This window comes from Gorilla gorilla, chromosome 13 (genome assembly GCF_029281585.2).
Source record: "Gorilla gorilla gorilla isolate KB3781 chromosome 13, NHGRI_mGorGor1-v2.1_pri, whole genome shotgun sequence".
Lineage (NCBI taxonomy): Eukaryota > Metazoa > Chordata > Mammalia > Primates > Hominidae > Gorilla > Gorilla gorilla.
The window spans coordinates 89,074,182-89,087,150 of NC_073237.2; the positions used below are offsets into that span (position 1 = coordinate 89,074,182).

Consider the following 12,969-nt stretch of genomic DNA (forward strand, 5'->3'; position numbering starts at 1 on the left):
ACTTGCCTTTGTCACCATTCACCTCCTCCAGGGTCATGAGCAGCTGCAATGCAGTTTCGCTGCTCATCCTCCCGGAGGGGATCATACACAGTATCTTGCTGCGCTCTTCAGCTCTGGAGCATGTGGCTTCTTTGTTCTGGCTCACACCTCCTGGCACACAGTACATAAGCTTCTCCTGGGCTCAACTGCCTAGAAATGAAATTCTTGTGTCATGCATGGATGCATGTTCAGCTTACTGTCAGTGCCAGATTATTTCCAAAGTGGCTTGTCCATGTCTGCTCCCACCAGTAATTTTGAAGTTTCTGTTGCTCCATGTTCTGTACTTCGCTGGCATTGGCCTACTAATGTTTGCCAATGCAGTGGGGACAGAGCAGCACCTTCCTGTGATCCTGGTTCCATTTGCCTGTGCTACTGACTGTGCCTCTTCTTGGCTGTGGGTTGGGGTTTCTAGCAGGGGAGCCCAGCATGGCGAAATGGAGACCAGGTGCGACTCATGGTTGCTAATCTTTTCGCCAGATTTCAAAAAGCACATAACGACATGTTTTACCGCTTTTTCAGGTTTGAATTAGTCATTGTTTGGAGGATACAAATAGATGAAGATGGGAAGGTTTTTCCAAGGCTGGATCTTCTCACCAAAGTCCCACAGCGAGGTAGGGCCCTGGGTGTGGCTGCTCTAGGTGACTTCTCAACATGCCCAGCAAAGCCACCTGCCTGTTTCCTCTGGGTTTCAAAGGGCAAGAATCAAAAATTGGAAATCTCATTAATGTACTTTGTCTATCAATTTTTAAATATTTTTATCAATAATCACTCAAAAAGAACATGAAAAGGGATTGCTGCCCCAAGGCCCTCCCAGGCTGAATGCACAGGGAATATGCCTTGAGCCATAGGTGAGGCCTCCACTCTCCGTCTCCTCGCCCGCCACTAGCATGTCCCATCCCATGCAGCCAGTCGGGAGGAGGGTGGGGTCTTGGTGAGGTCCATGCCAGCAGAAAACAAAAAACCAAAAGCTGCCACCTTGAAGTTTCTTACCCGGTTTAATGTTTTCTTTATAGCCCTGGAGCTGGACAAGAACAGAGCCATAGAAACTGCTCCTCTCAGCTTCCGAACCCTGGTAGGACTGCTTGGAATCGAAGCTGCTCTGGAAAGCCTGATAAAATCGCTTTGTGCAGAGGAGAACAACTAGTTCCAAAACTGTGAACGTGGAGGATGAAGATGCTGCATGGAGGAAATGCAATTTTATTCAATATAAACATTTGCTATTTTCTGCTTAGAAACCACACCCTGAAGACGTGCTGTCTATGCAGTTATGGCACATTATATGGAAACTCTCATGACATGAAAAATAAATACAACTAGTTAAGTATAAAATGCCAAATAAAAGTGACACGTACAATGTGGTTTATAAAAATAAGCTTAACATCTGAGAAAATGTACCGAGTGGTTGTATGTCCTCAGATGTGTGGGGAGGACCCATCCCCCCACCCACCGCAGCCTCACACCGAGTCCACCTTGGACGTGGTGGCCACATTACTCAGCTGGGAGAAGCCACCCCTATCCTGGTTCCTGCCTCCTGGGGGCTCTGGAGACGGATGCCTATGGCGCCTCATCTTTAAACTGTCCTTAGTAGCCCAGGGGAGCCACACCCTCACTCCCTGCCTCCCCCCGGTCCACATGGTGGCACTGTGAGGCAGTCTCAGCAAGTCCTCACGCTGTTCTTGGTCTTCCACAAGAAAGTGAAGCTGTCAGCTTAATAACAAGAATGGCCTAAGACAGCAAAGACAGCACTGCACTGTTCCTGGGCTGGGACGCGAGGAATGAGTTCCTTTATGAAAGAAAGACCCCCCTGCATAGCCTAAGTGCTATATCGATCGTCCCGGATGTGCCTTAAGAACCGTGACCTCATCAGTCGCCCATTTAGCATTGTTAAGATCTGTGAACGCGTGTTGTCTCAAACCAATCAGGGCCGTCATGACTACGCAGCAGCAGCAGTTTCCAAGACGGGCCAGAAACGCATCCACAGCAGTGGCACCCGCGGCTCAGGGGCTCCTCACAGCCTGGGCTGGTGGGAGCCAAGACCAGACAGAGTGGGGGGTCTCCATCTGTTTTCTCTTCTCCCTCAAATACAGGCTGTTTTCATCGTGTCTAGTCCAGCCCTGTCTGGGCCCTGTGCTAGGCAATAACTCTTGCAGCCCTGAAGGACCTAGGGAGCCCAGCCCACCTTCCCACGGACTGGGGTTCCCTCACATGTGCACTTGAACCCAGCACCCAGCATCCTCCACACACCGTGACAATGGGCAAAATCATCCCAAACGAGGCTGCCCCAGCCCCAGCCCAGCAACAGTGAACTCCCTTGGGTCAAGACAGTACTCAACGGCCACTACCTCCACGCTTCCCTGAGCCTGCGGCTCGTCCGTGAGCTCCATGCACTTCACCAAAGCCCCCATCCCAGCACACAGGACCCGTGTGTATGAGACAGTGTCATTGGAAGTGAGAAGAAAACAGTAAAAGTGTCCAGTTATATAATTATCTTTTTGCACCTCTGAGAGTAGAATTAGAAGTGAATATGACAGAATTGAACAATAAATTCTAGAAGAGTTGCCTTGATTCAAACAAGTATAATTCTCAAGTTATCACAAAATTTCCCACAAAAATTTACAATCAGCAAAATAGTTTCCTTATTTCTCATGTATCATTTTCATATAATTCCATGGTTTCACTAATGTTACAATAAGCCTCCATTAGTCCCTCAAAACGATATAAATAAGTCTGTACAACCTAGCATAGAATAAAAAACTGAAACCAAGATTCCCAACGTTTTTCATAGCAGCCGGGCACACTTTGGTGACCCCAACGAGAACCCTCTCGGCAGCAGCCAGGAGCTGTTCACCTTCCAGAAGCAGGGCCTGTGGCAGCCTAACAGGGAGAGGCCACGGGGCCCAAAAACGCAACACATCTCAAGGCAAACCCGAGGGAGGAACTTTTGGTCTGGGAGGAAGAGAGAACTCGCTCCTCAACCACCCCAGACACTGGAGTGTCAGGAAAGCACTGAGCTGTTGGGGCACAATGCCCAGCCCGGCCACAGCAGCTCAGCCAGTCACAGCTCCACCTCCAACTTCTACAGCAGCAATTTTTAGTGGGAAAGAACAGCTCATCTCCCCCCTCATGTGAAAGATTAAATTGTAAAGCAAAAAAAAAAAGGTCAGTGCTCGCATGAGTGGTGTCCATCCTGACCTGAGTCTTGCGCTCCCTGCTGCCCTGTGTGGAACTGTGGGCTTCAGCACCTCCACAGGGACCCTGAGTCTACACTGCTCAGAATCGGCATCTGCACGACCACAAGGTCACGCTGTGCAGCAGGGAACCACCTAAAAACCTGTGTTGATACGTGGCTTGCACTGAAAAAGTAACCATGTAACTCAGCTGGGGAAAGTTCCAGTAGTATCCATGTTTTCTTAAAAGTCCAAACTGTAAAATGTATGTGACAATTCAAGTTTTCTATGTTAGGAGTCTGGTGGTAGCAGATCCAAACCTTGGGTCTTAGAATAAGGCTTTTCGCATTAGAGAATCAGACATGAGCCCTGGTTGGGAAGGAAGAACTATCCAGAAGGTCTTCCCAGGGCTTAACGGACACTTCCATTTTAAGAGTGTGAGCAGCTTCCTGGGACACAGCACTCACGTCCTACATTCCTTGTCCAGGAAGATGTTTCTAGTGCTCTTCAATTCCATGTCTCCAAGAGGCAATCCCACCTCAAAAGGGGTTAAAAGCAAAACCATTCACAACCAAAGGTCACCCACCACAACAGAAAATATCTCTATCATTCAGCCTTCACATTCTATGTTCAAGTTTCAAAGACATTGCAGGGAAAGAGTTAGACCTTGTGGAGAACTAATGTGCAATCTTCACTTTCCTTGAACCGAGTCGACATCACGGCATTGTCTTTGGCACGTACAGTCTTTGAATAATAGTTGACGATCTTGCCGTCCAGTTTATACTGATGGGGGATGCTCTCATAGGGCTTGAGGTCAAGGTCCAGCACAGACACGGAGAAGGCAAACCTGGACCTCGATGAAGGGACCACAGGCCTTTGATCAGAGCTGCAAGTAAAAAATACCATTTCAGGATACACAAGCCCCCCATTCATTTCCCTCCCTCCCGTTCTCCCTCCCTTTCTTCTTTCAACTAGTATGTTTTTATGTTTTTTCTTTGACTTCTGCAAAGTTAGATAAATCAATCTCTTTTAAAAGAGAAGTGAATGGCCTCACACCCCAGCTCACAAAGAGCACTCGTTCTGTGCACCTGTGATCTGTGCGTGTGACAGCTGTCTGTGCCGGCTGTGTGCACGAGCGTGCAAAGCTTCCTCGGGCCAGTGCACCCCACCATACCAGGCGAGAGAGGGTTAAAGGACTGAAAGATGGAAAAGTAATTATGTGGAACATGTGAGTGATGTTCCCCCAGCCCAGTGGTATAAACGACGCTGAAAAATCACTTCATCATGAGCCAAGTATTACAAAACCCAAGAAAAAGTAAAAAGTAGATCTGGCCATTCCAGCGCCAAATGGATGAAATGTCGACAAGCCTTCTTCTTTGCCTCTCCTGTCTGCTGAGAAACGCAAGCTCCTTTGGTTCACATTTGAAGAGATCTGGTTTCTCATTTTATTCTCAAATTTTATCTTCAGTCCTTTGTATTTTGCTTCTCAGGGCTTAGTTTTGTGGTTTTAACCTCAGAAGTCGTGTGCTTATAACAAGATGTGATTAATTATTTGCCCTGAAAAACACATTTAGGATTACTCCGAGTCCTGAGCTCTGACTGCTGTGTGTCCCACTTTTTGTCTCAGGGCACTCAGCGCACAGCACTCAAGACACTGGCTAAACAAGTGACCTAAGCTCAGTTCAGTCCAAGAGAAGTATCCTGGGTTCTGGTGTCCCAATGTTTACTACTCTTTGAGATTTAGAAATCAACAAGCCAAACCCCAACTTCAAAAGCTCCTGCCGAGGAGAGGAAATACTGATCAGCACGTCCCTGCTCTGACGCTGCTCACCATGGCCTTGGTGCTCACTGCTGCCCTGCCCCATAATCCTGTTTGTAGAAAAAACAAATCCCTGACTAAGCTGCTGGGGTAAGTAAATATTCTCATCTGAAGAGTAAACAGCAAATAACTCATTTACAAATTAAGGTCATGAGTCTCGCTCCAGAAGCTGGAATGTGCCTGCAGCTCATCCCAAGGGGCCACATTTTATTGGGAGAACCTCAGAAGCACAAGGTACTGCTCAGTTCTGAGGCCTGAGACCCAAGCTTGGTGCACCTGGGCTGGAACAGTCACATCCCCAGCCCGTGACTAGGGTTACGTATTTTAAAGGACACCCCAATTTCTCAGAAGCAGCACCTGACAAGACCATGGGTGTAAAGACAGGAAGGATGTTCCAGGCAGCTCCCGGGGAGGGTCTGACTACCTGGGTCCACCACAAGCTAGCTCCATGGGAACCAATGGCAGTGACCAGCAGGCACCAGCTCCTGACACAGAAATGCTCTTCTTCCCCCTCAGCACCCCAGAGGCCAAGACCGGGCAAGAGGCCCCAGGGACACACCTGTCCCTTGTGCCACAAGTGTGCCCTCTAGCAGCCTTGGAGAATGAGGCTCAGGTGGCCTTCTGGCTGCAAGGGGGCTGCCCTTGCCTGGAAGGCCGTTCTCCAGGACACTGACCCGCTGGGGGTTACTGGGGGACCAGCAGCCTCCAAGGGTGCTGGGGATCCGGGTGGAGAAGCCAAGGCTGCACACTGTGTTTCAAATGGGAGGTCGAGAGGAGCAGCAGGGTTTAGGCCGGGAAGCCGTGGCAGCTCTCTCCACAGTTCCAAATTCCCAAAGGGACAAAGCTCTGCAGCGACAGGAAGGCAGATCCAACTTGAGACATTTTCCTTTATGACAGGGCAGAAACAGTAGTGCAGAGCTGGAGAAGCCTTTATTTTAGGGGGTGTAAGAAGTTTAAATGTGGTCGATCTATCTGTGAGCTGCAAATTAAAGTCTAGGGATCTAAATTTAGTCTCAGGTCTACCAGGCATCTCAAGACGCCAAGATGACTCATGATAAATCCCAGCCTTAGTTTGTCCCTAGGCCTCTAGAGCACCACAGTTACTGGAACTTCACAGGTGCGGCCACTGCGCACATCTTCCTGGAAGCAGGCCCAGCCCCACACGCCATGTTCTCGGAGGAGAAGCCTTCTCTGAGATCCTCTCCTTTTGTTGAGAAAGGCCTGGCTAGAGTGCTTTGTGCAGGATGGTTCCGGTGCCTGCACCCTAGGTCTGAGAAGCCACATGGCTCAGTGCCTTCAGGACATGCCCTCCCCTCCCCTCCCAGTGTCGTTTCTGCTGAGCAGCTGGTCGTAAGGACCCGGGCCTTCAGCTTTCCCCACGTGCTGGCTTTCCAATTTGACATCACTGACCAGGCACTAAGAGATTCCCAGGTGCTAGACGAGGTGAGTAACATGTCTGTCCTTCAGCGGCCTTTCACAGCCCACCTAAGAGCACCCTGCATCCAAGCACATTTCCATTGCCCAGCTGCATCCTTGGTCCGGGGGGCTGCTGAACAGTGGTATCTTCGTGGGTTTTCTCTCATCGAACACCACCAGCTTAATCCAGTTAAGGAATTCCTCATAACTTAGCCCTGTAGGTATTTCCTTAGGGGATAACAGGAGTTTTCAACTAAATAGAACAACCTTTTTTCTACTTCAGTTACGCCCTATAATGTTCCTCAGTATTTCATATTGGAAAGTAAACAATTCTGTGCCTGCCAGGGAACAGGAATCCTGGGAACTGTTTAGTTCAAAAGCACCGGGAAAGTGAGTGGCTGGCAGCCAGCAACCAAGGTCATCTTGACCCAGGAACACATGTTAGAAGAATATGGAACATTCCGCAAATACCGGGTGCAGGATTTAGCACCCCTGCAGATCGGTGATGGAGATGCTGTCTAACGACTAGAGATTATCAGTTTCATCCCGAATTCCCAGAAACAGAGGGGACTGGACAAAACTAGTGACATTAGGGAGAGGGGCAGCACATAGGCTGGTTATTCAGAAGAGGAAGCAGAAGAATGAATGCGCGCCTCACAGGCTTTCAAATGACTGTGGTGGTAAAAAGGCAGGTGCGCCATGCTGGCACTGTGGGAGACCAAGGAACAAGGGCCACAGGTACCCACACATCTCAGGGGCTGGCTTTCTTTGAAGGAATGCAATGGGCAGCTCACTGTCCACATTGTTTCTGAGCTCTTGGGAGTATTTTCTTAGAAAACAGTAACTTTCAATGTACTAACAATCCTTTTAAGTTATTCTCCATAAATCTGTCTTTCGACTGAATTACAAGCTTCTAGAGGGCGAGAGTTAGTAAGCCCCATGATGTCACATAGGCCAAGGAAGTTATGTCACTCCGTCATGGAGTCTCTAAATATGGGGAAACCAACTATCCTATTAACAATTCACCAACTGTCCATAAAACCCCATTAGACCCAGGCTGCATGCCTTGCAGTGGGGGCCTCACCTGGCATCCTGCAGACAGGGAGACAGTGCAATCATGATGGAGCAGTCCTTGGCAGTCATGGCGACGCGGTACTGCTGCACCTGCAGGGGCGGGAAAGATCAGCTCCAGGTCACACAGGAAGCCTCTGCCCCCCACACAACCTTCCTTCCCAGTAGCCAAGTGTGGGAACTGCTTCCTGCCTCAGAACCTGAGGGTGGGATTAGGAGCGAGGGCCACGGTGAGCACGGGCATCAGGAGGTCGCCCTGTGAGAGCACCTGGGCCAGCCCTCAGCGCCATGGGGCTGCTCAGAGCCCAGCACCGCCCCCTGACCTCTCACAGCAAGCAGTGTGGGACCCCGACTCCAGACCCTGAGACGGATGATCTGTCTTCAGCAAGGTCACCACAGTCGGCCTTTGGAAGGAAAAGCAGTAAGCCACCTGAGCCCCGCATGTTGGCCACACTCAGAGTATCAAGTGAGCATCACTCGACAACTGCAAGAAGGGTGCAGGGGGTGTTCAGCAAGGCATCGCTTAGAACGACATTCCCTCCGGAATGTCATACAGCCACCAGAGACAACGGCAGACGGCCACCCTTCTACAGGCTGTGCATGTGTTAACTTGCTCCACCCTCACAGCAGCCCAACAGGGCAGCACGGCCGGCGTCCCACTTTACAGACAAGCAACAGACACAGAGATCACTTGTCTGTCGTGCCCTGCTCGTCAATGGCAAGGCAGGGACTCAAACCCGGTACGCTGGCTCTGACATCTGCACTCTTCAACACATGCTCCAAGCTATGTGGGTCTGTCCATACTGACCAGGGACAGCTCAACACACACCACAGTGTCAGAGTCGACATACGTAAAGCCGTACACGTGCACACGTGTGTGACGCGGGCAGCGAGAAAGGTGAAGGACAGGTACCACAATGCTCACAACTGTCTCCTCTACAGAGCAGAATGTGAGGCACTCTCTCCTCTTCCTTCTTTGGACTTTCATATATGGTTTGCATTGTTTTAGATGGCATAGCTCTCACTTTCACAAAAATAAACAGTTGTAAAAAAAAGGAATTGGGCCTCACACATCACTGGCCTCAATATTTGTACTGATGACAGACCATCATCTCCTGTCTCCCTTTTAACCACTCCCCTCAATTGCATATAACCTGGAGGATCTGGCGTTCAAAAACATCCAAGCTGCACTTTCCAAAGGGCAGGACTGGATGGGAGGGAGTGGGGAGAACCTCAAAGCACGGATTTAGCTCAGGCCCGCACACTATTCTTGGGGCCTGAGAAAACCTTTCACAGCAGATGGAAATGAGCAGCTCCTATTCTTACACTCTATTCAGTTAGCTAGAGTACAAATGGATCAAAAGTTGATTCTTAGGAAACTAAACTCTTGGTGGGAATGATTAAGGGAGTGTCCTAGCCCCTTCAGGCTGCTATCACGAAATGCCCAAAACTGGTAGCTTATAAACAACAGAAACTTGTTTCTCACAGTTCTAGAGGCTGGGATGTCCAAGACCAAGGCGCCAGCAGATCTGCTATCTGGCGAGAGCTGACTTCCTTATCCACAGCCCTCTTTTCACTGTCACTTCACATGGTGAAAGGGGCTGGCTTGCACTCTGGGGTTTCTTGTATAAGGGCCTGAATTCAAATCATGAGGGCTCTACCCTCATGACCTAATCACCTCCCAGAGGCCCCACCTCCTAACACCATCACCTTGGGAGTTGGGATTTCAACATATAAATTTGGGGGGGTGGGAGGGTAAAACATTCAGACAGTAGCAGAGAGGGAGAGAAATCAAATATCAGACATCTGGAATAAAAAAGCATACTTCAGATCCTATAAACATGAAAAGATAATAAAAGAACATTACCCAACAAATCATATGCCAAAATTCTGAAAACATAGATAAAACAAAAAATTTCTAGAAAAATACAACTTACTAAAATTTGAAACTTTCCTACAAAGACAACTATGGGGCCTAGCTGGTTTCACAGCTGATTCTACAAAGCATTTAAGTCAGAAATAATACCATTCCTTTTTTTTTTTTTTTTTTTTTTGAGACAGGGTCTCGTTCTATTGCCCAGGCTGGAGCACAGTGGTACCATCACAGCTCACTTACTGCCTCAACCTGCAGGGCTCAAGTAATCCTTCCATCTCAGCCTCTCAGGCAGGTAAGACTACAGGTATGCACCACCATACTCGGCTGATTTTTTATTACTTTTAGTAGAGACGAGGTCTCGCTATGTTGCCCAGGCTGGTCTTGAACTCCTGAGCTCAAGTGATCCTCCCACCTTGGCCTCCTAAAGTGTTGGAATTACAGGTGTGAGCCACTGAACCCGGCCGTTGTTAATCCACCTCTTCCAGGTAACAGAGAAAGAGTAAACAGACCATCTTTTAAGTGTTTTATGGGCAGGTCTAGGCCTCGACACCAAGGCTGAACACCACAGACATTACAAAAAGAGAAAGCACAGTTATTATCACTCATAAACATCTGCCAAAATCCCTAAACAAAATATTAGCAAACCCAATTATCATCATACAGAAAAAGAACACATCACAACAAATTGCGTAATTAACCACGTTAACAGAAAATATTTTGATCATATGATCATCTCAATAGAAATAGAAAAGGCACTGATAAAGTTCAACATCTGCTCCTGATTTTAAAAAAATCCTCTTAATAAATCAGGAAAAGAAGGGAACAAACTTCTTTAATCTGATGTCAGCCACTTAAGGAAAAAAAACCCTACATTAAACAATTTACTTGATGGTAAAATGCTTTTGAGATTTGGAACAAGACTAAAATTCATACTATCACAAATTAACTACATAAAGTGAAGTAAAATAAAGAAGTGAAAGGTATAAGGATTGGGAAGGAAAGGGAAAACATCAAATTCACAGACTATGATTACATATAAAGAAAATCCAAAAGAAACTATAATCGTTAGGATTAATATAAGTGAGCAAAGTTGATGTATGCAAAGTCAAAATAGAAAAACCAATCGCATTACTGCATAATCAAACACTTTTAAAGTAAGATCTTTTTAAAGATGCCATTTACATCTAAAACCATCAAATATCGTGAAATTAATATAAGACCTCTCTGAAGAGAACCATAAAACATTTTTATCAGAATAATATATATATATAAAAGTTTAAATGTCCATGTTGGAAGACTCAGTATCGTATAGATTTCAACACTCATCATTATTTTAACGCTACACCATGAAAATCCCAGTGGCTTTTTTTTTAGTTTTTAATTTTTGTGGGATAGCAGTTTTGTTTGTGCTTTTCCTGCAGAACTGAGTGAGGTGATTCTCCAATTCATGTAGATATGCAAAAGGTCGAGAACAGCCAAGATATGCTTGAAGAAGACAGAAGGATTTGTCAGATATCAAAGCTTGTTATGACTCTATAGTGTTCACAATTTCTGTGACGACAGGATAATTCCATTTGAAAAGAAAATATTTCAAAAATCAGTTTCAGACAGTCACCCAACAAAATGTGAAAGACAAAACAATAAATTTTCTAAAGATATGGTAGGAAGATATCTTCAGGACCTTAAGGCAAAGAAAGACTTCTTAAAAGGGAAAAAGACTGGTAAATTAGCCTACCTTAACATTATGAACCGTTCTTATAAGGACTCCATTAAGAATCAAAAGATGGGCCAGGCACAGTGGCTCACACCTGTAATCGCAGCACTTTGGGAGGCCGAGGCAGGCGGATCACAAGGTCAGGAGATCGAGACCATCCTGGCTAACATGGTGAAACCCCGTCTCTACTAAAAATACAAAAAATTAGCCAGGCCTGGTGGCGGGTGCCTGTAATCCCAGCTACTCGGGAGGCTGAGGCAGGAGAATGGCGTGAACCCGGGAGACGGAGCTTGCAGTGAGCCAAGATCGCGCCACTGGACTCCAGCCTGGGCGACACAGCAAGACTCCGTCTCAAAAAAAAAAAAAAAGTCAAAAGACAAGCTACATAGGCTACATAGTGGGAAAAGATACCTACTGGACACAAAATTGACAAAGGGCTTCTATCCAGAATATACAAAGAATGCCTTCAAATCAATAAGAAAAAGACAACTCTACCAAAAAAATGAGCAAGAGACTTAAATTGTGACTTAAATAGATCACAAAAGGAAAAATCCAGTAAACATATGAGAAGGTACTTAATCTCATCACAAGATACCACTACACACACACCAGAATGGCTGAAATTCAGAAGACCCACAACTAAGTGTAAGAGATGGTGTGGAGCACAGGTGACTCCTAACCGGTTGCAGGGAACATAATCAGGTAAAACTGTTTTACAGTAGCTACTCTAAGTATACTCATCCCTGTGGCCCAGAAATCCCACTCCTAGGGATATATCCAAGAGAAATGTGTGCACATGTACACAAAATCTGTACAAGAATATTCATAACCGCCAAAAACTAGGAACAACCCAAATGTTCATAAAACAGCAGAACAGATAAATTGTAGTACACTAAGTCCTCACTTAATGTTGTCACTGGTTCTTGGGAAACTGTGACTTGAAGCCAAACAATGTATAACAAAACTAGGCCAGGCACAGTGGCTCACGCCTGTAATCCCAACACTTTGGGACACCAGGTGGGAGGACTGCTTGAGCCCAGGAGATCGAGACCAGCCTGAGCAACATAATAAGACTGCATCTCTACAAAACATTTAAGAAATTAGCCAGGCATGCCAGGCACAGTGGTTCACACCTGTAATCCAGCACTTTGGGAGGCTCAGGTGGGTGGATCACGAGGTCAGGAGTTCCAGACCAGCCTGGCCAACATGGTGAAACCCCATCTCTACTAAAAAATACAAAAATTAGCAGGTGCCTGTAATCCTAGCTACTCAGGAGGCTGAGTATTACTTGAACCCGGGAGGCGGAGGTTGCAGTGAGCCGAGATGGCACCACTGCACTCCAGCCTGGGTGACAGAGCAAGACTCCATCTCCAAAAAAAAAAAAAAAGGAAGTAATTAGCCAGGTGTGGTGACACATGCCTGTGCTTCCCAGCTACCTGTGAGGCTGAGGTGGGAGGATCACCTACCTGAGCTCAGGAGGTCAAGGCTGCAGTGAGCCATGATTGTGCCAGTGCACTCCAGCCTGGACGATGAAATGAAACTCTGTCTCAAAAAAACAAAAATAAAAACAAAGCCATTTCTTTTCTCATCGTTATGATAAAACAACATTGAACAAAATGATGTTATTTGAGGACCTGCTGTATAGGTCACTTCACTCAAAGTCACAGTTTCCACGAACCTGTCAAGGATGTTGAGAAAGGACTTACTACATATCCATTCATGGATCACTCTAAAGTAAATAGAAATGTGGCAATAAAGTAAATAGAAATGTGGCAATGGGTGCACTAGCAAAGGTGAATCTCATAAATATTACACAGAGCTAAAAAAACAAACAAACAGGAGACATGAATATATACAACATGATCTC

General features: G+C 46.7%; 2 protein-coding genes across 4 annotated transcripts in view; one reads left to right on the forward strand and one right to left on the reverse strand.

The window, feature by feature from the left end:
- The window catches only part of CENPP (centromere protein P), a 286,318-nt gene extending 277,747 nt beyond the window's left edge, over positions 1-8,571 (forward strand). For both annotated transcript variants that reach the window (XM_019033347.4, XM_055349886.2), the window contains 2 exons: positions 559-650; positions 1,053-8,571. In XM_019033347.4, the coding sequence (XP_018888892.3) occupies positions 559-650; positions 1,053-1,183 (223 nt within the window). In that variant the 3' untranslated portion in view covers positions 1,184-8,571. The remainder of the gene's footprint in view (positions 1-558; positions 651-1,052) is intronic.
- The window catches only part of IPPK (inositol-pentakisphosphate 2-kinase), a 55,975-nt gene continuing 45,601 nt past the window's right edge, over positions 2,596-12,969 (reverse strand). For both annotated transcript variants that reach the window (XM_004048263.5, XM_063696558.1), the window contains exons 12-13: positions 7,526-7,605; positions 2,596-4,092 (exon numbers count right to left, since the gene is read on the reverse strand). In XM_004048263.5, coding sequence (XP_004048311.1) covers positions 3,867-4,092; positions 7,526-7,605 — 306 coding nt within the window. In that variant the 3' untranslated portion in view covers positions 2,596-3,866. The remainder of the gene's footprint in view (positions 4,093-7,525; positions 7,606-12,969) is intronic.